Genomic DNA, 26,228 nt, shown 5'->3' on the forward strand with positions numbered 1-26,228 from the left:
AACTTATATGTCAGACACTATACCAACGCATATTCTTTCCTCATTTAAGTGAAAATTTATGTAAATTTGACTTTACAAATGATTGGAATTAATACATCAATAATGAAGCTGCTATCATGCATCCCATTACACAGATAATAATTTTAACTTAGTAAAATCAACCAGATACCCAATTTTGCATTAAGTTTTTTTTATTAGCATCAGCACCCTTCTTAAGCATTTCAGCCTTTAAATTTTGCTAGCATAGGGTGCTCTATTTTAATAGTAATAAACTGTATGATAATGTTAGGCAATAAATTATGTAATATTTGCCACATTTTCTTCTCTCTTTGAAAATGAAGTCATTTAATATAATTGCTAAGCTGAATCTACAAAGACAAAAAGATTGGTGGTTGCTTAAAGTTGGGGGGTTGAGGGAGAAATGAAGAGTGGCTGCTAAAGAATACAGGGTTTCTTTATGGGGTAATAAAAATTTTCTAAAATTAACTGTAGTGATGCATAACTCAGTTTTTCCGTTTTTTCTTTCCTTTATTTTTATTGTTAACACTAATTCAGATATCCCCATACAACTGAAAATTTTTTGACACCACTGAGTGCAGTGCCAGACACTGGGAAGGAGGGTGGAGGAATGGCTGGAGGCGAACAAAGGGCAGCGGGGCAGGAGAGAGGGATGGGGACATCTGTAATAGTGTCAACAATAAAAATTAAAAAAATTTAAAAAGCCACTGAGCTGTACAGTATCACAATCAATTTTTTTTAAAGGAACAGCAGAAGTACAGTTGAATAATTGCTTTTCAATTGTTTTAAAACTAATCTCCCTTTACTGGGTCACACTTCTAGCATGGACAAAACAACTATACCAAGAGAACTAAGTACTGATTGATATTTCAGGAAATTTACACTTCTAGGCCAACAAGTACAATGTGTACTTGATTGGACCAGTGACAAGAGGAATACATGTAAAATAACAGCAACCTTATTCTCTATGGGATCATCTCAGATAAGATAGTTACTCTTCCCCCCTCTCCTAAATGGGGCAAAATTCTGAAGCTTATCTCACAGGATGGCACTAATGGGCATGAGATACTCATAACACAACAAATCTTACCAACACAAAAACAGTGCTGACCATGGTGTGGATGAACACTCCAACTATATAAATTGACAAAGTTTTGTACATACAGAAAATGCAATGAAGTATCTTCTTTCAAAAGGACTAGACAGTCTTATGTGAAAAAGATTCATTCTCTTCTATTATAAACTGGTACTATAACCAAAGGCTTCATATGTAATTAATATTGATAAATTTATTTTACAATGAGATATACTGCTGAACTTTCTGTAGTTACATAAGGCTTAGTCACATTTTGTCAATATTGTTTTTATTCATATAATATATCTGGCCACCATCTATTGTACTTACCAGTACTTTAAATGTATCTCTTTAGAAATAATTATCATACATAGACTTTAATACCTATATTTAAGTGTTGTTTAGTCCAACACTTTAGCACATCTCATCATGTCCCTGTCATTATGATGTGCTTCAGAAGTCATTTAACAAAAAAAATAAAAAATAAAGTAAGTATTTTGGTATAATATTAATGAGCTACATAGTGTGGCACACAGTATACACTTAGTAAATACTGGTTAAAAGAATGATGAATTATACAAATATAACTAACATCTAAAATAATTCTTAAATGAGAACACTATTCTTTTAGGAAGCAAAGATAATAATCTGGAATATTTTGACAGGACTGTAAACTAACATGCTGGCATGTTCACATATGTAAGTTTACAAACAGAGGACAACCTCTCTTTAGGGAGTCAGGATGCTTATTAACTAACAAAAAAAAATAACAATATATGTCCAATTATACATAATGCTGCCTCTGACAGAGTATAATATAGAGCCAAATTAAAGTTAATCAATTATGACATTAGAGACATTTTTCAGACTTTATAAAATTTGATTAGATAGTTTGACTTCATATTTCAAGAAATAAAATAACCATTTTGAAAATTTTACTTTTGCTTATAACTACATGATAATGAAAATCTTCTTTAAAATAATAAACATATCCCCAACAAAGCCTCCTGCAGCCATCTTATCAGTTTTCTCACAGCAACAGAAACTAAAATACAATTTGCATAGTCACAGTGGTTGGCTAAAGAAAGCTAGCTCTTATAACCAATCAGAAAGCTAGAAATTGGGCAACCATAAGAGGATTTTAAATCTGCCCGGCAACAGCCTAAAAATAGAAACAATATGTTACTATGAATCCCAGAATAGATATGAATATAAGAGCAAAACTACCAGCAAAACACTCTATTTTTCTTAGGGAAAGAAAATGTACTTTGCATTTCATCATCTAAAATATTATCTCAGTAACTTTTCTAAGTGACAAAGAAAATGAATGCTAAGCTAAATAGGCACTTTCCAGTTAAATCCATCATCCATATTATTTTACATGTGCATATGTGTGCATGTACATAAACATTTAAGTGGGTTTTTTTTTTTTAGGAGAAAAATGAGATACTTTAATCACAGTTCTAGTTAGTATCTCTAATATCCAATATCTCTTAAAATCTGAACAGTGCTGCAATGTTTTCTAGCACTTTTCCCCTGTAATTATTTGGGAATCTTCTTACACAGAAGAGACTGTTCGTTGTGTATTAAAAATACAAAGGTTAAATTACTTATGACCACAGATCTTTAAATAAGGTGAGGATTATGCTTTATTCATTTTTAACACACATTTGTTCCAACATACAGCAGTGTCTTCTATGCAATAGATACTCAATAATTTTCTCAAATTAAATAAATTCTGTCAGTGAGGAAAACAAAATTATTGAGGCAAACAATGTGCAGCCTGATGTAATAACTATGAAGATTATGGGCCAGTAAGAAATGACTAAAACAGGAGGGTGGGAGGGAAGGAAAGAAAAAACTTTTTAATTTCAAGAATTTAAATTATAGCTGCTGAAATAAAAGGCTGGTTAGATAGTCATGTTAAAACAAAGTTACTTATTAAAGCATATGATCTATGCATTTCTTACACTGACTCCCATCCATGTGTTTTAATGAAATGGTAAATTAATTTCTAAATGTTTTCTTTGGTCACTATTATCCAAAATTCACTATTATATGAATTCATATATTCAATACTAGAAAAGTTTAAAAACTTAATCATTAAAATTATACATAAAGGGCTTATTGTAATCATGAATAAAGCCAGAAACAATGCCTTTAAAACATGTAAGAATGCAACCAGTTCTAAGTAACAAAAAGAGCTTCAGTGAAGGATGGAGAAAAAGCAAATGAGCAATCCACTGAGTACTAATCCTTTTAATCAACACTTAAGGATAGCTAGGTTTTAAAATTACATTTATACAAGCTTTTTTAACATATTGTTATTCTGGATGAAAGGTAACTTAGCTTATTGTCTTAATTACTTTCCTAATGTTACATTCATATGTGACTTGGATATGCAGCATTTAACTACAATTGTATTCCATCTTTAAGGTAACTTAAATCTTGTATACATAGATCCTGCTTACTTATTTGGACAAATAAACTATGATCTTACCACATAGGAAAGTAATATGAATTAACCCAAGTTATAATTGGTGGAGAAGAATATAACAAAAAGGTCAATTTTTAAAACAAGACACTGCAAGAGGAAAAAACTTTTTTGTGGGGGAGGGGGGACTATTTTACACCTCTAGATATACAAGTCAAATATCACTCTAAATATAAACCTCAGCATTTCATGTTTTCTTTGGTATTATTTAAAGCTGATATAATTTTAATTTTTACTTATACTGTCCAGTTTTATTTCAAAAGAACAGAATAGCACAGTCTGCAAAACATTATTTAAAGTAGTCACACATCTTATCAATCTAAATTTCAGGTGGACTGATTAATCAATGGTGCATTAGTATTAACAATTACTATAGCATATAAAATGCCCTGCAGAAGTTTCAATAGTTCCGGAAACTTCACCCTCCATCTCTCTATTCTCTCCCCCTTCTTTTAGCCCTCCCCAAAAGAACTCACAGGAGTTCAGTATGTCAGCTGAAAACCAGATGTTCCATGGCCCTAGCCTATGTGTACAGAAGTCTAATTTTAATAACAAATAATAACTAAAGGAAGAACCCTGGTCTTCTTTCATAACCTGGAGGAAGCTCAAATTCCTCTTTATACCTATTATTTTCCTATTATTTTTGTCTTCTGTAGCAAAGCAATACTGGTACATTATCCCTATTTACAGGTCTAGTTAACATTATATTTGCCACAACTCTGAGCTAATCCTATTTATCAATCTATATCTTTCTTCAGTTGGAACTTACGGATCTCTACTTCCCCAGAGAGGAAAAGAAAAAAATTACATTCACATTGTAAAATTCTTCTGACAAACACTGCACAAGAATACAATCTACATGTTTCTGGCAAATGTTCCTAAAAAGATTTTAGTTTCACAGGCTGGGTTGCCAGAAGCTATTAACAAAATTTTATTTTGTATTTTAAGAAAATACAGAGTTTCATTATCCAAAACCAAGAATTATCACTTTGTTTCATCTTTTAGAACCTAAAAAAATCTGCAGAGAGCTGACCAAAAAACACACTTTGGAAACTCTCTTAACTGCTGTCCTAACCATCAAACCAAATGAGCCAATGTTCTCTACTCTTTCTATAAACATACTGACTGATAACCACAAATACACTGAGATGTCAGGTTCCTCTGCTCTCATCTAAACCTATACATATTTGTTGTACTTGATACTAAATGTTGTACATTTTTATTGTAAGTTATAGAATACAATTAAATGTTATGTAAACTGATGAAATATGAGTATCCCCCCCCCAAAAAAGAACTGCTACATATGCTTCAGTAAGAGAGACTACCACAGAAAAAACACAGCTTGGAGGGTTTGGTTTAGGCAAATAATTTAACATCCTAAGGTCTAGTTTCCACCTGAAATAAATGGAAATTTTATTAGGAGACCTGAAAGGATCCTTTTTTGATTCTCACATAAAATTTTAATAAATTCCACTTCAAAATACAGTGCTCTACTGAGGAATGGTAAGACAGGTTGGTGTGTTCATATATTCAATATTTATCAAATGCCATGTAGGTCACAATTACAGGAAAATTTTTAAGACACTCTAAAATACAATGTGATCAAAAGTACAAAAAATATAGACAAAGTGTTACTGCATGTAGACTTTAACATACATGTGGAAGAAAAATAGAAACAGTAATACAAGGTATGAACATCTTTCTACATGAACGGCCATGAAAATTAGAATTTCTCTATTTTTCTCTTAATTGCCATCTCTCCAATATAGATTATTTAATCCCAATAATTAAAAAAAAAACATGCTTTCAAATGTGTAATTACAAACAAGACCTCTACAGAACACTTAACACCTTCCTTATAGGTTTTAGTACTTACTCCCAATTTTTGTGAACCAGTTATGAAAACTGACTGTGCATGAAGAAGCACTCAAATTCAAAAGGAAGAGGGGAAAGAGAGCATGCCTTTCTTTCCCATCTCAACTTCAATTGTACTTCTGCTCATAACTCTATTTATAATTCAGTTATATTCACAAGACTTCACAAGTAGTTGCTAAGCAACAGCAACATGCTGAGTTCAGGGCTATTGGAAATCTGGCTTTCTGCCACGTGAAAATATTTAACTGAGCCTAGTGCCTCCAGAATTTAAAAAAGAAGAAATGGGTGTGAGCGTTCAGGGTAAAATATCAAAGAAATAAAATGATAAACACAAAAAGTCACCAAGCTCTTTGCATGGGTTCAAAAATTCAGATGAGGAAACTTATTTTGTATTTACAAATATTTATTATAATTCTCTAAATTTATCATCTTTTTATATTGAAATTAAGTCTCTGAAGCTATTTCTTCTGGAAAATAGATGATGTTACAATTAGCCCCATCACTATAACCAGCATAACAATCGACTAAATAAATACCTTGTATAAAGAATAGTCCCTGGAGAGTCTAGGAAAGCAGTCTGTGGGAAATGACACAGACTTTCTCTGTTGGGTCTTGTTTTAGGCCAGGACACAAAAAACACTGTACACTTTCTTCAAATCCCTTTATTCCCATATGCCTAGTTAACTAGTAAAAGAAAAACTTTCTACCCCAAACTATAGTTTTGCAATATTTAACACCCCTACTAAAAAGTTAAGCATATTCAGAAATTAACAACCCCAAATAGTTGCAAAAATTTCTCAATTTTCAACAGAAATTGAAGAGGCATTAAATATGGTCCAATACTCATTTTGATAAAAACAAAAATTAAAACATAAAGATTACTCCTTAAACTGATAATGGCTACTTCAACTTCATATTGAGTGGTAAACACCATAAACATTTCCATTAAGGGCAAAAACAAAAAGTGGGATACCATATTTAATATCTTTCTAGATATCCTAACCAAAGCAGTAAGAACTCAAACAGTCAGAAGATATAATGAAGAAAACATTTAATTAAGAACAGCAAGTAAAGGTATCTGGAAACATTACATATATGCAAAAATCCAAAGATATGAAAATATGTGAAATATTAGAGCTAAATTAGACATAAGACTCAATATAGAAAAAATATCAATTTCAGCCCTGGCCCATGTGGCTCAGTTGGTTGGGCATTGTCCTGCAAACCCAAAGGTCACATGCCTGGATTGCAGGTTTGGACCCAGTCAAGGTGTGGTCTCTGAGGGTGCATAGGGAAGGCAATCAATCAATGTTTCTCTTTCACATCTATGTTCTTCTCCCTCTCTTTCTCCCTCCCTTCCCCTCCAAAAAAATAAATAAAAAATAAAAATTTTAAGAAGCCATTTCAAAGGCACAGAAAGTAGTGCAAATACCTACAAATTTTGAGACATAGTTGAAAAATAAAAAGCCTAGTGATGTGGGATTAATATACAAAAGAAAAAAGAACATGAATTAATGAATAAAAAAGACAAAGAATTCAAAAGAAAAATGAGTATCATAAACAAGCAATTCATAAAACAACAAATATAATTCTACCTCACTAATAATTAGGGAAAGACAGAACCAAAAAAAGTATTTTTATACATCAGACTGGCAACTATTTATAGTTAGCAACAATATACATGAATGAGCAGTCTCATACACTTTTGGAAGGAGACTTCATTGTCATAACCATTTTTAAGGGTAAATAAGATAGAAACTGTGCATCACTTTGACCCACCAAAGACACTTTGATATATTTACCTTTAGGTACACTAACACTTAAATAGGTAATGTATCAGGATTGACTACTGCAGCATTGTAACAGCCAAAAAACAAAACAAAACAAATTTAACATTTTCGCTAACAGTCTTTTTAAAACATGAGAGCACCCACACTAAAGAGTAAAGGATACTACAAAGAAGGATGTGGTATATCTTTTTTATGGGCATGAATGTAACTGTACAAAAAGCAGCTATAGAACTCATAGTACTAAATGTGCAAACACTGGAACTAGACATACTTTTATGAATACTGGTACTATCATTTCCTAGTTAAGCTATTTGTCCATGTTATTTATTTTCTCCTTGTCTTAGGGTCCTCATCTATGAAACTGAGACTAGAATAATACTTGCTCTCTTAAGAATGTTATGGAGATTAAATGAGAAAAATAAATATTAAGTTCTTAAATACATTTATCAGCAGTCAATAAATGTTTCCTGTTTTATGCCATGTTTTAAGACATAACATAATTTTTATTTCTAAACATTTATAAATGTATTTAAATGATATTTGAAAGTCTGGAAGGATAAATTCCAAACTAGTTATACCAGTTCATTGGGGTGAATAAAAGAGAACAAATACAGACTTTCACTCAGACTTAATATGCCAGTTTCAATTTTCACAATGAAAACACATTCATGTAGTAATTTTCATATAACAGTTAAAGTCATTTAACTTTCCCCAATCTCTTCCATGCTAATGTTAAGCAGTGCCATTTATGAATGTGGATAGGGTAGTGATCCACACAGACACTAAGCTCCAGAAGAGACAGGAAAGGGAGGTTACTATCCAAAAGACAAATTCCCACTACATCCCATGAGCAGCAAGTACTATTTGCCCACCCCTCACAATCACTTTGAGTTAGCATCCATCAAATGCAAAAGAGGGAGTCTCAAATGCAAAAATAAGTACAATCAAGAATAATTTTTTTTAAATAGTAAGATTAGGTGCTAAATCTCACAAATTTAAAAAATAGCTAATTGGTAGCAGAATGGATAAAAGACATTTTAAAATAGTATATTAAATATTCTCAAAGGGTATGGATCTTATTTCACCGAAAAGAACAAGTAGATATAAAAAGAAATCAACCTGAAGTCTTAGATATTCAAAATACGAGCTGCTGGGACACAAATGAAGTGACCCAAAGTTAATCAAGAACAGATGTTCTCTCAAAATAGTATACAAAGGAAAAAAAAAAACAGAAAAGCTAAAAGACATGAGTACGTAGACAGAAGCAACAACTTTCACTTTAGAAAAGCTTTAGAAAAAAGAACTGAGAAAATAAAGGAGAAAAGAAAATAATAAAAAAATTCACAGAGCTAACAATAAGTGTGTGTATACATATATACTAAATGTGTGTGTGTGTGTGTGTGTGTACACACATACACTTTTCATAGAGAGTGCTTGATTACCAAAACAGGCTAAATTAAAACAAGCAAAACTATTTTAACACCCACACATAATGTGTTAAGACTTCAGAAAAAATGAGGATGTGCCGGTAACTCCAAGTAAAAAAATCATTTAGCTACAAAGAAATAAGAATTAAACTGACATCAGACTTGTCTTCAGCAATACTGAATGCTAAAATAAAGTATCCCCAAAGTTTAGAGGAAAAGTTATTTTTTGCCTGGAATTCTACTGTCAGAAAAACTAGCGATCAATAAGAATAGAGAGTAGCTCAGTGCATTGAGCATGGTCTGCAAACCAAAGGTTCACCAGTTCGATTCCCATTCAGGGCACATGCCTGGGTTGCAGGCCAGGTCCCCAGTAGGGGGCATGTGAAAGGCAACCACACATTGATGTTTCTCTCCCTCCCTTTGCCTCTCTTTAAAAATAAATAAACAAAATATTTTAAAAAATAAGAATAGAGAAATAAAGATATTGTTCTGAGCAAAGACTAAGGAAACAGGTTGTTGCTAATATAATTTTATAGATACTATAGATAAAAGACAGCAAAGACCCTAAAAAGGAACTCACATAAGGGAAAACCTCAATGCTCCAAAAATCAAGTAAAACTCATGGGCAGGATAAAATAATTAAGGATCCATCATCTTTAAAATAAATATTCTGAAATTAAAATCCCAGATAATGACAAAAGTGGAAATTAAGAGATTTAGGGGTTGTAGAACATGGGGCAAAAATAAAAAAATATTTCCTAATGATAAATGGTACAATCCACTAGAAACATGTATCTTTGATGTACTTAAATAATGTCACTTCTAATTACATAAAGCAAAAACAGATTTAAAATTTTCAGGAAGAAAACTAGCAAATCCACAATTAGAATTAAACATACCTCCTTCTAAAACCTACAGATGAAGAAAACAAAGGTAATATAAAGAATGCATTCCTCAAATAGCATGCTAGAAAAATAAATAGAATTGTATGTCTAACAACAAAGATTATGCATTTTTTATGAACACATCCAATATACATTAATACCAATCATGCATGTGTTTACAAGGAATACATTCAAAGACAAAAAAAATCACACAAGGCCACATTTTCCATTCATAACATAATAAGTTTAGATAAATAATAAAATGCAACTGTGTGGGGATTGACTGTGAGAGAGGTAGGTGGGCTAGGTGGAGGAGGGCAAAGGGGGAAAAATTAGGACAACTATAATAGAATAACAATAAAAAACAATAAAATGAGAGGATAAGTATCTCATTATAAATTATTTTCAAATCTTTTGGTATAAAGACAAACTAAATGGTGAAATAACAAAGTATTAATGAAATACAACCTCGGGGGTTAAACTAAAATGATACTCAAAAGAACACTGATAGCCTTAAATACACACATACAAAGTCATAAACAAGTAAAGGAGCAAAGCTATAAACCCAAAACAAGAAATTATAATAAAAACAGAAAATTATGAGGGAAAACTTAAAACAGCAAGCAATCATTGAAACCAAAAGCCAGTTTCAAAAAGATTAGTAAAAGAGGGTAAATATAGCAAGGTGAATCTAAAGAAAGTAAAATAAACAGTATTAGAAATTATGAAGGAGATATAACCATAAATACGTTAATATACTTGGTTCAAATATTCAAGTATGTAAGTATGTGAAAAAAGACTGTGGAATTTTAAAACAATAAAATTCACCAGTGCTAGGCAGCTGCGACAAATGTCAGTGCAAACTTAAACTACAGAACAAAAGTATACAGTCAAAAAGAAGGGGGCTGTGTTCTAGTATTACATTTAGTTCTGAGCATCATAGGTAAACAAGGACTTTTACTTACTTATTTATTTTATCCTTACTTGAGGACATTGTTTTCATTGTTTTTAGAGAGAAACATCTATCTGTTGCCTTCTCCTATGCACCTGACCAGGGATCGAACCCACAACCTGGGTATATGCCTGGACAGGGAATTGAACCTGTGACTTTTAGGTCTAAGGGATGACGCTCCAACTGAACCACATCAGCCAGGGCTAAAGTAGCTCAAACAAGAGGATGACCAGGCTAAAGAAAGAAGTAGACAATGAGTTACATGAGGAAGAGTTAGGAAAATGGAGGATAGTTATAGCCTAGAAAACACAAGGAGATTTTTATGGTTTTCTTGAAATAGTTCAGGTCTGTTTCTTTCTCTCTGTATCTGTGCCATATAAAGAGAGAAAGAAACAGACGTAGGTGGGCGAGGGACAGTAACAAAAAACAATGAAAAGCCAACGTTGTCTCAAAAAACAACAAATGTTAATTTGTTCAGATGTCCAACAAAAAGAATTGTCTTATGAAATTGGAGATGCTCCCTTCTGTCATTAGGAATGCTGAAGCAAAACTAGATAATTACCTGTCAGGAATACTAAAAATGTAGATTCTACTGTAAAGTGTCATGTTAGAACTACTTGACCATGTAAGGTCCATTTTACAAGACTTTGTGATTCTACAATGCTTACTAAATAAATTTTGTTGCCCAAGAGGAACACAAAAACTAAAAACTCAGATTTTATCCCCCATATTTTTGGATCATTCACACTCAACTTCAAAAGTCTCAAAGATTATACATCTTATGCTCACAACTTTTATCATTGTCTTACATGCTTTCTTCTAGGTGTATTTGTCTATATACATAACACTCCATTGTCTTATTTTCCCTTACCTTTCTTTTCTATGACTCCCAATTCCAATAGCAATCAATAAATTCCTGTTTTGGTCTAACAACTCCTTGCCTTTTTACCTATATCTAAAATCCAAACACTCCATCTCAACTATCTTCCCAACCCAACATTCTCCCAAACAATGACTCAAGAGAAGTCTGAAAACATTTCCCAACTGTTTTTATATTTGTGTTCTCCACACCAACTATGACCTTCTCTCCATCTAACCTCAAGCACATTAATCAAAATTGTTATCTTTCTATCACCATTTCTCCAATCCTAATGAAATTATTTTACTGAGAAGAAAAACACACAAACACATAAACTTTGATAGTTTAAAGGAACATATATTAAAATATTAGTTTTTAAAAGTCTAAGCAACACTGTCAAAAGGCAACAGAATATAGTTTGTGCCCCTGAAGCACAAGTGTGACTTCTTCACAGTTTGCCTCTAGTTTTTAATTACCCAACCATGTAATAATAAATGACCAATTGCCTTTCAGAATCAAGAGAACTGGAAGTCCCACCTAAAACTAAGACTTTTAGGTTGCAGAAAGAGCCTGCTGCTTAACTTCGATAGACAAGGGGACAAAGAGCGGAGAACTGACTAATATAATTCCTTTCCTCCTCCACCTCTAAGCTAGCCTCATTGCCACTCTTCACTTCATCCTACTCACCTTCCCACACTCACTGCTCCAAAATTATTGTATCAATCAGTAACATATTGTATCATTGGCCATCCTGGTATTGATACACAACATACCTGCATTTCTTTACAAACATAAATCATCATACCTTTATAGTAATGATTATATATTCTTTATATAGTTCTTCATTTTTATTTCAGTGAGATTTTTTGTATACTATTTTTCACACATACACACAAAACAATATAACAAATGCCTGTGCAACCTTTACAAAATTTAAGGAATAAAATGTTAGATTCAACTGAATTTTTAACTTACATATTCACTTTAGTTTTAAACTCTTAAATTCACTGTTAAAATGGTGATAAATTCAAATATGTGGACATGGAAATAAGGGTGGTATTGGAAAACTGGACCATCTAATGAATGTCAATGAGCCCCTTGTGAAGACATAAGCAATCTGATTTTGATGAATTCAAAGTGGTACGTTTACATTAAAACTTTATAGTTTAAGGTCACAAAATGTCACCTCTCTGTATGTACCAGTTGGTGTCACTACAACTGAGAACACAGTAACAGAACTATAATGAAAAGAGATCTAAAACTGATTTCTATGTAATGTAAAATGCTGTATGCATGAATAATATTCATATGAAGTTCACTGTTAGTTCACTTCAAATTTGAAGAAAATTAGAAGATGAAAAATTTTTAAAGACCAAATTCAAATGTCATTGAAAATCTCCTAAAAATTAACATTAAACAATCTACTAATCCTAGTATTACTAAAACTAGAACAGAAAAACTTCTCAGTTGTGAGAGCTATATAAGGCCTGAGAGAGGGAGAGAGGGGAGAAGATTACAGAAAAAGGACCTGAATCTCTTACCTGTGGGCAGCTTGATACTGTGAAAAGAATTTCCTCTTCTGTAAACCACTGCTACTTAGTTCATTTGTGTACATTAAAATAATGCAGACTTCTAGATCAGCCTTCTGGAACCTAAATTCCTTGTTTGGTTCACATTCATAAGAAAAACAGGAATACAGTAGATTGGCTACATATTAAAATTCCTTTCAAACAGTGGTTCACATCTGTTGTGTAGTTTGTGCAGCAAACATCCCATTAACCACAAATGCCAAAAAAACGTCAGACAATATGTCAATGAAGCTCACAGAACACACAAAGTACATTTTTCCAAAGGACTGTTGCAAGTGAAGATGTCTAGAATCAGAATTCTTTTGTACTGCTTTCTATTCTGCCAACTATTAGGTCTGCAGCAACTGTGTGCAGTGAAGTACCTCCCACATATTACCCAATAGTATCAATAAGCATAAATCTATAAAAGCAGAACTAAAGCTTAAAAGGCTTAGTAGATAGAGCCTCTCACTGTTCCACACATTCACGTGTCAACTGTGGAGGTCTCAGTATTCCTATTCTAATGTATCCACTCCGTTCTGTCAGTCCAAAAGGCTGAATTCTTATACACTCCAAACAGAAAGTCCATGACACATATTACTGGCTGCCCTAGCACAGGCAGACTGCAGTTACAGCTAGCTGGCGCCAGTAAGACTGATTTACATAAAGCAGACCTCATTTCATGACCAAACTAAAGGAGAATACTGCTGAGTAAACCCTCCCCCATACGTTCCCCACAGGCACTGAATGGCTCTAGAATGTATCTAGTTATCTTTTTACTAATATGATTCAAATCCAGGTAATAAAAGAACATCAACTTATAATTCTTATGTAACTTGAAATTCTACCCCCAGCACACCAAAAATGTTAACCCCCCCCAGAAATATTCAATACCCTTAGTTTATTTGGGAGATGAACCAATATGATTATATAAATCCAATGACTGCTATTTTAAACAATCATTAAAAATATAAACTATAATTTACATTAGCTAAAAGCTATCCTCACTTTACTCTGTAGCTAACTTTAAATTCTAACCAATCAGTTAACGATCATTAAATAGATTTGCTTTTAGAACCAAAGTACTTTATGTTTCACCAAATAAAAAGACATTGCATCTTCAGGTATCACTATTATAAAGGCTAAAAATTCATATTTACCACTAGTTAATATTACTAAAGCATGTGCTCAACATCAAACTCAGGCATATTGAATTTTGTATATTTTTTCCTTTTTATAGAATTTATTGGGGTGACACTGGTTAATAATTACAGGCTTCAGAGTCACAATTCTGTAACATGCAAAGTATATACTGCATTGTGTGTCTACCATCCCAAGTCAAGGCTCAGTCCATCACCATTTACATCCCCTATACCCTCCTCTACTTCCATCCACGGCCCCTCTCACCACCACGTGTATTGTTTTTAATTGGCCAGATGTGACCGGGCAAGAGTTGAGTCATTACCTATAAAGTCCTTTAAAATTTTTTAAAGATTACTTTATGGCCTACTAGTAAATAATTCTATAACTCCACTTCTATTTTTCCACTTATTTTACTGAGTATAAATATATTAAATTTCATTTCCAAATAGTAATCCAGTCATTAGTTTAGAGCCACAACTAAAATAATTATAAAAAGTATTTAATATGTTAACCAGAGGTTACCCAAAAATATGTACCTTTTTTAATCATATTTTCAAGCATAGTCTTTAAATTATCCTTATTACACAATAAAGAAAAGAAACAGACTCTAAATTAGGCAAATGGTAAAGTTACATATCAACAGGAACTGACAGACTTCAATAAATGGATAATCCTAAGTGTTACTTGGGTTATCTTTGATAAGCAGTAATAGATTTCCTCAAATAACTATTTTATCTTGTTAGGAAAGACCAAGGACAAATATGCTAGTGTTCATCTGGCTATTGGCTGCTTATTCCACCCTACTCCCAGCATTCTCAATCCCTGAGCATTTTAATACCTTCTTATATCTAATGTCTTCACATGTCCCCTGGCCCAATGTAAACTCATTGAGGGCAGAGATCTTGTATTCCAACCATGAAAATAGTGCCTGACAAATAATAGGCACATAATAAATATTTGTTAAATTTGTTGAATCAATTGATCAATTCACAGTCCACTTTTGTTTACACTCTATCATGCTACTTTAGCGCAAATCAGACTTCTTGTTTTGTCCCCTCTTCAGGCTCTTCTTCAAATTCTTTACTTTGAGATTTAAACACCTTGCTCTCCGGCATTTCACTGTAAATCAGCCAGGCCCCTAACAACCTCCTCTCCCTAAAGATCTTTGTCTAAAATACCCAGTAGAGCGTACCTCTCCCAATTCCCTAATGATTTGGGGGGAGGGGAGAGACAGAAAAAGGAAAAAAATTGCTCTGGAGACAACCACGTGAGGAAAAAGCAACCAATATTTACTCATAACTTAATCTGTGCTATACTCTGCACTAGGTGCTTTATATTTGTTCTGCTCATTTAAATCCCAACAGCCACTCTGTAAAGTAGACTTTATTCCTACTTAAAGATACAAAAACTGAGGTTCTGAAAATAAGTAACTAGACTCATCCCATAAAAAAATAATGACTTATTGAGCACTTAATGTAAATAGGCAGTATACTTTCAGCACTATATATACATTTCTCATATAAACTTTTAACTAGTGGGGGGATGAACATGAATTCACCTGGACTCCGACACCAAAGTTTGTGTTCTTTGCTGACTCCTTATCTAGTCAAAACACCTTTCTCATTTAATGGTCAAAAAATAGCATTAAGAGCTTAAATAATTTATCCAGAACTAAAAATAATTGTTTACTGACTTCTATACTAATACTTTCCACTTGCATGCCATGATACTTCTGTGTCTGCAAAGGAAAGCACTGGGTCAGATGGCTCTGCTGGGCAGTTGTGTTTTGTTTACTTCATTTCACCAGGGAAGGCAGAAGTCCTCAGGCAAATGCAGAAGCAACTCCTCAGACTTCTCTCTAGTGTTAAACTCCCTCTTTCATTAAACAAAGTTTCACTGAGTCAATGAGCACTGTTTTCATCATTTGCATATTCATTCATTAATAACTAATAACAGACTATTACAAATTACTAATAGAGAACACTTTGTGAAAGTTCTAACCTGAAGGATTTTTTTAAATCTCTTACTTGAATAGACTTTAAGCTTTCTCTCAAATCACTTTCTCTTTTGGCAGTGTGAGGAGAAGGAAAGCAGGGTAGTGTTACCTGTAAAAGTTACCTGCTTTTTCAATTTTCACTAAAGTTTTCACTCTAATTCAAATACCATTTTCCAAAAAAATAACATTCTTTCAGCAGTTTCCTTGAGCTACCACTGCCATGGCATTATACAAATGCTCAGAAGCTGGCTTTCCACTAGAAAATGTGGAATTCAAAATCACACCAGATCATGATTATAAACTACCATGTTTCATGGATCATTAAGGTAGTCTTCACACAGTTCAGACAGTGAATGCTATGTAAATAGAAGCAAAATTTTAACAAAAGTAAGTTTATAATAGCCCCTGAAGTAATCTAGTGCAGTTAAGAAAACTTTTGATTGGAAATGTACTCATTTTAAAAGTGTTAAAATCTTGTAGGTCCAAAAACCAATTTAGGCAAAAATCTTTTATAAATATCTATTTTATTTATCTATTTGGTAAACTGCATATCATAAATATAATTTAACTTTTTCTTATTTACTCTCACCATCGACAACACCAAGTTGATAAACAGTGATGTCTTTAACACAGTAATATTTTGTTAAAAATAACATTATATTAAAAGACCTTCAAAGTACGTATGTGTTTCTAATTAGTACTTCTTTAATCTCTCTTGCTGATGTTACTGTATGTCCTTCAGGCAACATAGTACTCCACTATAAAAACCAGGACAAGGCTAAAAGGTTAGCAAATGTGCCATACCATCTAAAGAGTAAACTGACTTTATATTTGCTACCTTTCATACCAAGTGAAGTAGGCTAAATTTTACTTATGTTTACTTTCTTCTGGGTTAGAAGCTGTATTTTAGATGTTTAAGGCTGCCAACAACCTGTCAAATTAGGAGGATAGGATTTAAAAATAAACAGCATACAGGGCCCAGCAGGTAATGGGAATTAAAGAAGAGGAATAGATGTGAGGACTATGCTCTATCTGAAGGAGACAGTAGCTCCTCAACTGTAAATTATTTCTCTCAAGCAAAAACACACTCCCAGCACTGCCTACTCATCATCTTTCGAGAGAAGAAACACTCACATTTTTGTGTAAAACCTGACAGCTTTAATCGTTAACAACTAGAGAAATAAGGCAGTGACTAAAGGATAAAATAAGTTTGTTGGCTGCCAATTTGTGGCCACTGAAAGAAATATGATGTTAAGATCTCTTGTGTAATGAAACATAGAAAACTCTAGGCCCTGAATTCAAGTCTTTTACAGAAATATTTCTGTCACTGTATATTTGGTGAACTCAGCCTGACTAGAAGTGAAACATTCCTACTCCTCTGTGTAATGCAAACATTGCATATTGGCTACATTATTTAAAAGAGTTGGGCTCTGGCGGGGTGGCTCAGTTGGTTAGAGCATCATCTAGCCACACCAAAGTTGTGGGTTAGATCCCCAGTCAGAACATATATAAAAAGGAACTTATGAATGCAAGAATAAGTGGAACGAGTCATTCCCCTTCAATCCCTCTTCCTCTCTTAAAAAAAAAAAAGAAAAAAATTTTGATGAATTAAAAGAGTGGTGTCCAGTAGTGAATGTATTATGTTACTAAGTCGATATACTTATGTTAGTTATTAGCACTTCTGGCTTCAGAGCATGTTATATAAGAAATCTCTGATCCCATTACATTTGATAAAGTATATGACATCTGAGAAGCAAATCAACCCAAAGCTTTCAAGTACTACCAGAAAATTAGCAAGCCAGATATTTGCGGAATATTTCATGATACTATTTAGAAGTATTATATAAACTGATCCTCAACATATCTCTGCCAAAAAGATAGGAATTTCTCCCCACTTTACCATATGAGGAAACAAGAGTCAGAAAGTGGAATGTGTTAGCCAATATAAGAAAAAGGTAGCAAAAATAGAATTTACATTTAGGTTTAAGCTCTTTGTTAACGTTCTGTCCACTACCTCATTTTCCTTACAGGACTATGTTAATGAAATTGTTTATGAAAAAGGGTCAACAAATGGCGAGGACAAGACAAATGTCGAGGACAAGAAGTGAAAATAATAACATAAAACCTCAAATATCCGGCTCCCACATTTATTATATCCTCAGTTAGTCAACATAATAACCTGGAATTTAGCATAGAAAATTTGAATCTGTCACCGATCCCAAAAGTAATAATCCCAGTAGGGTCTAGTTTTATGATCATAGTAACAAAAATGCAAATGGCACAGAAAGAATAAATAATAATATTTATTATTATTATTATCCTGAGTAACTACAGAGTGTTGGTGTTTCCCCATGTACAAGTAATAATCAGTGGAGTCATCTTATAGAGGATGGAAGTAAATTTTGTAACCCACAATAGAAGACAAAAACAGTGGATTATTAAAATTTCCCAAAGATCATACTCTGAAAATTATAAATTGTTTTAGTAATTTCAACCTAGTAAGTTTTTCTCTGGCAATAAAGAACATAAAATCAAATACATAGCTTGTACTGTTGAAATTTTTGAAATACAATGAATTGTTCATACTGTGAGAGGCGTGAAAATAAAAAGTGATTAAGGTCACAGCACATCCACTTTCTTACATCATACTCACTCCAGGGCACAACCTTACTGAAAGGTATGATGGCTAGAAACTCTCACCCACATTGAATTTCTTCTTCTTCTTCTCCTCTATTAGGAAACTTACATAAAGTAATGTTCAGATTATGAGAACCTACCATATTACATCAAAGACTCCCCAAAACTCCACAAATTAGTTAATGGAAGTGAAATAAACTTGCTAAAATGTTGATAAAATTGAGCAAGCGATCTCAAACATTCTAGGCCACCAAACACTGACTAGTTAGAAAAAACAATATAGCAAGAAGAAAAACTAAGAATTGGTTTAAACACAATCTTGTGGCAAGGCAGCAATTTTAAACTGTTAAATTGTGTAAATATAGGTATAATACTCTACCTTCATAAAAATCAAAACAGATCATGAATGTATGGTCCAGAATACTTTCAAAACCAAATTCCAGTCCCTTAGCGCCAGCAACCTAAATCCTAACACTAATATAAGATCATAATTGACACATGTTATCTGGTTTCAAACTTTTATGTTTGTATTTTATTAACAAACTTATCATAAGGGTTACAAATTTACATTGTAAAATAAGTACACAAAAATAACATGTATCCTCTTTATATAGTGGGAACTTTCCTAAGAATACAATGTGCAAAAGTTAATTTTTTTTAAAGCTGCTGTATTTAGAAGGTTCAAAACTTACAGTTCTATGTCACATTAGTCAGGGATATATTCATAATACTGTACTGACTAAGCTGGATAAATGCACTGTACCATTTAGAAAAAATGTTTTAATGTACTATGATTTAAACATAGTGCTAATAATATAACTTTTCTGCTATCTGAAATATTACGTGAATATGAATTTCATTTTCCTACCTTTCTGGATCACTGTGAACTTACAATATCTCAATAAATGTTTCTACTTCAGAATAGCATTATTTTTTGAAAACTTTGAAACTAAACTTACAAAACCACTGAGTTGTATTACTTTTAAATATACCATAGGTTTAAACTAATACTAAAGTGAACATCAACAATGAATCAGTTAGTTAATAAAAACAACTGAGTATTTACTTCAGTTTTGCTGCATTAAGATACATTAGCTATAAAGAAAAAGGATATCCAGACCTAGAAGATGTAAATTTATTTCTAAATCCAAAATCTGCATTTGAATGACAATTTCAACAAAAAGTAATTAGGATATGGCAGTATTAAAAATGTGAAAGAACTGGATGGCCTGGAGGAGGAAGCATAATGAAAAAGAATTGGAACCCAAAGTATAAAAAAGTCCAACTGTTTTTTAAAAAAAGTTCTTTCTGTAATTATGATTTATACCCAGAGAATCAACAGTCTCCCCATAAAGCTACCAAACAATACCTTCAATAAACAAAACTCACACACAATATCACATTCTTCATGCAAAACACGGTTTAATTATGACTTTTAAAAAATCTATTCAGATTAATGTTGTTTTTAAGATCTATAAATAAATATCAAGCAAACTAAAATATCTAACACAAAAGGAATATTAAGTTAATGAAAGCCAGAAAAATACTACTGAGTGATCTTATGTTCTGGCAATGACAGAACATAAAACGGTGAGAAATTACAGGAATTTAACCTTTGACCTCACCATCCTATGCACTGTTTCCATAATAGAGGCTTAAAGGTTCTATGAGCAAACATTTCAACTTCCTAGCAAGCAAGCTCTAGTTCACTTCCTGTATAAACACAGCAAAATTCAAATGTTTTTTTAATTAAAATCTTCAAAAATAGAGAGTAATTGGTTCTTACCTCTGCTTGTGATACATGTGACAGTTCTCCACACTGGCATAGTTACTGACTAGGCAGTACAAAGACTAGGTTAGCAGCCATTTTGAGACAGCTGCACTGTCTCAGTTGCACTAAAGTGTAATTAAGATGGCTGCAATGTGCACTCAAGAACTCACAGAGTGAAAACTCAGTTATGTATCAAACAAAGCCCCTCCCACTTTGTCAACCTGCAAGAAACTGAACGCGGACAACAGCTAATGCATTCACTGCAACAAACAATGCAGCTACTCAGGACACAGAAAACAGAAAAGGCAGCAAGCCAGTTTTGTAACACAATGCCTATGAATCCGGACTTGCAATACAGACTTTAGGCACATCCAGATCCCAGGCAGCTGGAAGTCCATGCCGTATATTAGTAGTTACAGAGATGGAGCCAAATCACACACAGCAAACATCAGGGAATTCGCCTGAAAGAAAGCCTCCATTTCAGTCCAAAAGAGTCAAACTCAGCTCAAGGCCCTCTCTTTAAATCTTTTATAGTACTTTTATCACAAAAAGAATGCCAATTTTTATAATTTCTGGAAAATTATGTTATTTAAATCTTGATAGTCAATTTCCATTTTTAGAAGACCAAATAAAGATTTTTCCCAGAATCTATGCCACAAAGTGTTCAAATCTAGCAGAATGGTTAAAGCTGGCAATCAACTATTTGAATATTGACAATTTTAAATAACTTCTAGGGAGGGACTAGAGTCACCAGAGCTATGATTACAACAAAGCTGATTTTGATTAATCTGCCATACAGATAAAAACAACTTCTCTTCTGCAATCCAGATGATCAAAAAGACATCTCCAGGTAAGTGTTTGGTCCCAGGGCAAATTAAATTTCATGCCCTGCCACAGACCTCCCAACATTTTCATATAAATGAAAAGCAAATAAAAATAAAGAATATAGACATCCTTGAGGAAAAAAAAAACAATTAGGGAGAACAAAAGGGTATAAAATTCAGTCTGAAAGTGGGTATATTACAAGACAAATTTGAGAGTGATACCAACCCATTAAAAAAAAAATGAAGGACAAAAGCAGAGAAAGAATCTGTTTGCTCGATAGCTCACAACTGCTATTTCCTTCTGTCTTCCTGGGTTTGCTTCCCTAAATTTAGCTGCCCTGTGCTATCTTGTCTCTATTCACCACTTGATGTAGGTATTTATTAAAACTTGTAAGAAAGTGGAGAGGGGTTATGAGGTCCTTATAGCTAAAAGGAGACTGGCCTCATAAATTGGTGACTGTTCAACCTGAGTGATGGGTACATGAAGTTCATTATTTCATTCTACTTCTTTTTACATTTGACATTTTCCATAATATAAGTTTTTAAAAAATAAAAACTCAGCTTTGAAAAGGTCTTTATCTCCCAGGAGGCAAACAGATAATATATGTAAAAACTGCTTCAAGTACTTTATCAGAAAAAAAAATACATGATTCAAGCCATATTAATTCTTTTCTTTTTTTAACAGAGAGAGAGAGAGAAACATTGACTTGTTCCACTTCCTGAGCATTCACTGGTTGATTCTTGTAGGTGGCCTGACTGGGGACCTAATCCCCAACCTTGGTGTATGGGGACTATGCTCTCTAACCAACTGAGCTATACCCTGCCAGGGCCAAGCCATATTGATTCTTCAAAACTATAACTCCCTGAAATGGCTCAAATCTATTCATTAAAAAACAAGAGGTTGGTAAACTGGAAAGATTCAAACAGAACAGACATTACTAAGCACTGGAATGTGCCTCGGGTTAATAGGGAAAGAAATAGCCAAAACATTTAGACCTGCCTGATGAACAGCTTCTGATAATCAGGAAGCAGATTCTTTTGAAAGTCTGTTCCACAAAGATTTAAATTATGTAACATACCCTCAAATATTCTAATTATATTCAACCTATCACTGATAATCCTTTCCTTATTCTCCCTTCTCCTCATTATGCCCATCTCCCAAACCAGGTATAAAGAGTCTTGGATCTTAAATATTGTATATAATACCATTATACTTACCATATTTCTTTGCCTATATCTTTACATATGACTTTCTAAAGGACAGAAATCACACATCATTTTCCATTCACTTTATTAGTATGGAACAGAGTATTTATTTGCCCAGTAGATGGTGCATTGAAACATTCCCAGTATTTTCATTTCTACCACAAAAATCTCAGAAAATCCTACACCTCTAAGAACCTTCACTTTTAAGATCTCAACTCATATTCTAAGAAGAAGTCAACTGATAAGTTAACTAACTTTTTAGTCTTGACCTAAAAACTTTTGGACTTCAAAACCCAAGATGGAAAAAATATGTTTTGTAGAACACTTTTTGGTTTTTAGTGTTTTTATAGTTATTACATAGAAGCTAATATGTGCTTAGAAGAGTTGAACTCTAGAATATTATAGAATGTAAGTATATTATTTACCTTTAAATTTTTAGTAGTAAGAAAAAATACAGTTCAATTATGTAATATTATAGGTTATAAGAAATTTGTTTTAGATAGGGTGAGTCATAATAAACCCAGCCATTGTTTATTTATAAAAATAAACATATTTGGAAGGTATTTCTAATGTTAAACATTTCCATGATTACCCAATGTTTTAGCTCTTTCTAAATAAAACTAGCATTTTTCACATAATTTTTTCATTTGATGACTCTTATAATGATCATGTAAAACAACAGTCTTATAATCTCAAACTTTTATGATCAGAAAATATAATCATATGCCCAGGGACACACAAGTAGCAATGAAAAAGAACTAGAAGATTACTATATTTACTTTTTTCTGATCAATTACTATACTTTGTATACATCATATAGCACACTATTAGAAAATTTTTCATATGTTGAAAATTCCACAGACCCTAAATAAAAGGTTTAATTGTGTTGGGTAGAAAGTTACTTTTCATTTACTTAATTAATGCACTTTAATTATATGTTGTTATAAATATTATACACGTTAAAAGGGAAAAAGAATGTTAAAGGAATATGAAGATGGTAAAGTGAAAAACACCTACTCTCACTCCCTCAAATCCCATTAAAATTACACTAAAGGTATATATTTGAAGCATAAGTCCTCAAGAACAGGGAGAAAAGGAAAAGAGACAATAGCTAGAAAGATTTTGGGAGCTGGGAGAGAAGCAGAACCATTGAAAACTAACTTAGCAGTTCCTAAAACACCATATTCCAAGCTGCAATGGGGACAAGTTAAAATGAACCCATTTGATTCACATGGCAGCAACTTCAAAAAACATAGGAACTAGATGAAATAGGTACCGTTGGAAATTGGGGTGAAGGGAGCAAATAGTACAGTTTAGGACGACGGTGTGACTAAAACAGGGAGTATTAGTGAAAGCTGTTTGTGTGGCAGTAAGATACCCTAAATGCCCTCACCACCTTCCACTGAATATATGTTCTTCCCAATTTTGGCAAAAGTCTGAAAACAACATCTACAGTTAAAAATGAAAGCAACATACACCAAGAAGAGAGATTGTCTGCTAAATATAGAGACCCCTAGTCCTCTTACTCCATTAATCTCCCAGAATGCTGGCAATCAATCATATCTTAAGTCTCTATGTATGAACATTAAAGACTATTCTTTGGTGGTATCTAATAAGCCCAAGACACAAACCTTAAGATCCCAGGAGGTCTAAAAAAAAAACAAACAGCCCAACTAGATTAGCCTATAGTGAAGTTCAAAATTGACAAGTTTAAATATGCTATTTAAATATTTAATCATGTTTTAATCTTCCACATTTATAATCAGACAAAGAAGTAAAAGACAACTAAGAAAAAAAAGTCTAATGTGAAAGACAAAGACTAACAAAATGTATAAAAATAAGTAAAATTCAATTAAATTTTAAAACCCAAAGCAATAGACTATGCAGGAAAATGTCAAAAAACACTAATATCCACAAATACGATGTAGCATTCATATGTCAAGAATAGAAAACTATAGGCAAGAATAAAAAAACATAAATTAAGAACATGATAGAAAAAATGAAAAACTCAATAGAAGAACTTAATGATAAAACTGAAGAAATCTAACTGAGCAAAAACAGAAAGTTGTAAATGAGAAAAAATAGAAGAAAAGTGGAGGAACCAACCAAAAATTTGCACCAGAATGACAGAATGGCATAAGAAATATATCACCAATGAAATCATTTAAGAAAAATTTTCAAGCAAGAACTACCAAACTGAAAGGACCTGATGAATTCCAGCCAATGATAAACTTTCAGAGTACTGGAGACTAATAACAGATTCTACAAGCTTCTATTGAGGGGGATGTCAGAAGTGAGAATGGCTTCGTATTTCTCAGTAGTAAAAGAAGCAAGAATACAATGAACCAGTGCCTTTAGTGTTCTAAAGAAAAATGTTTCTAACCTAGATTTCTATACCTAGCCAAGCTATCAATCGGGCATAAAAATATAGGATAATTTTCAAACACACATAGTATCAAAAAATATACCTCCCATACACTCTTTCTCAAAAAGTTACTAGACAATATGGTCCCCTCCCGCTAAAGACAGAAGTAGTAAATAAAAAGACATGACACGTTTAAAAAAAAGGGTTTTGCACAGAAGAGGAGTGAATAAAATCCCTAGAATGGTGAATAAAATTCTAAGGATAACAGTGGTATACCAGATGTAGAAAGCAACTAGGCTAGGCTGGAGCACTGAGATTCAAGAAACAAAATGAAGTCACAATCCTTGCTGCCACTATAACTAAGGAAAGTAATGTTTCCTTTAAACAAACATCAAAGGGTCTTTAGTAAAGGACTATACCAAATCACCTAAACTATTATTATATGTAAGAGACTATGGCTATAAAGTTGACATTACCTTCATGAATAAATATCTCAAAACTGTATCAAGAGAATGGGTCAAGAATTCCATGATTCTGGTAGTCAGGTACAGACAATTTTGTGTCAAGTAGATTATTTAACCCTACACATCAATAAAACAAGAATTACCTAGGATGAAATGAACTGAATTGTGGTTAATATTTTATTTTTAATGGTCATATAGGAAAATTCTTTCTAATCTCCTTTTAATCCTCAATTAAGATACTAGGTCTGTCTGGAAAAAGTCTAACCATTGTTAACATGAAAACAGCTTCCACAACATCGATGTAACCTGGCAGGTAAGGAGAGTGGACCTGAACACCACACATAAACAATGACGACTTCACTGTACTAGTCAGTGCCACTATGGGCAAGTGGTAATAGGCAGATTCATCATGACCCCACTCGTGCATCACCTCTTTGTCTGTTACTGAAACATCAAATCATCCAGGTGACTCAAACCCCATACAGCCCAAATTCAGTGCCCTGCGACTTCTGGCTTTTCCCAAAACTAAAATCACCTTTGAAAGGGAAGAGATTTCAGATCCTCAATGAGATTCAGGAAAATACAATGGGGCAGCTTATGGCAACTGGGAGAACTGTGTGAGGACCAAAGGTGCCTACTTTAAAGAGGACTGAGGCATCATTGTCCTATGTACAATGTTTCTCATACCTTCTTCAATAAATTTCTCTAATTGTCATATTGCATGGCTGGATACCTTCTGGAAGATCTCATATACTTTGTATAAATAGTAATTTAAATAATATCTTGATCTCAGACACTCAGAATTCTAGAAGATACCCTATAAAAGATCTTAATATAGGTTATGTTAATAAACCACCAGAACATTTTAAGAACAATCCTG

At 33.0% G+C, this 26,228-nt stretch overlaps 1 protein-coding gene across 3 annotated transcripts in view; it reads right to left on the minus strand.

Annotated features, from left to right (window-relative positions):
- The window catches only part of LOC123812908 (activating transcription factor 7 interacting protein), a 118,389-nt gene that overhangs the window by 81,860 nt on the left and 10,301 nt on the right, over window positions 1-26,228 (minus strand). For 2 of the 3 annotated variants that reach the window (XM_045829820.1, XM_045829819.1), the window contains exon 1: window positions 20,505-20,637. The exons of the other annotated variant lie outside the window; for it this stretch is intronic. In XM_045829820.1, coding sequence (XP_045685776.1) covers window positions 20,505-20,521 — 17 coding nt within the window. In that variant the 5' untranslated portion in view covers window positions 20,522-20,637. Of the gene's footprint in view, window positions 1-20,504; window positions 20,638-26,228 lie in introns of those variants that run through there. 3 annotated transcript variants of the gene reach the window in all.

The sequence above is a fragment of the Phyllostomus hastatus genome, unplaced genomic scaffold, assembly GCF_019186645.2.
Source record: "Phyllostomus hastatus isolate PE091 unplaced genomic scaffold, TTU_PhHast_1.1 phas_scaffold_93, whole genome shotgun sequence".
NCBI lineage: Eukaryota > Metazoa > Chordata > Mammalia > Chiroptera > Phyllostomidae > Phyllostomus > Phyllostomus hastatus.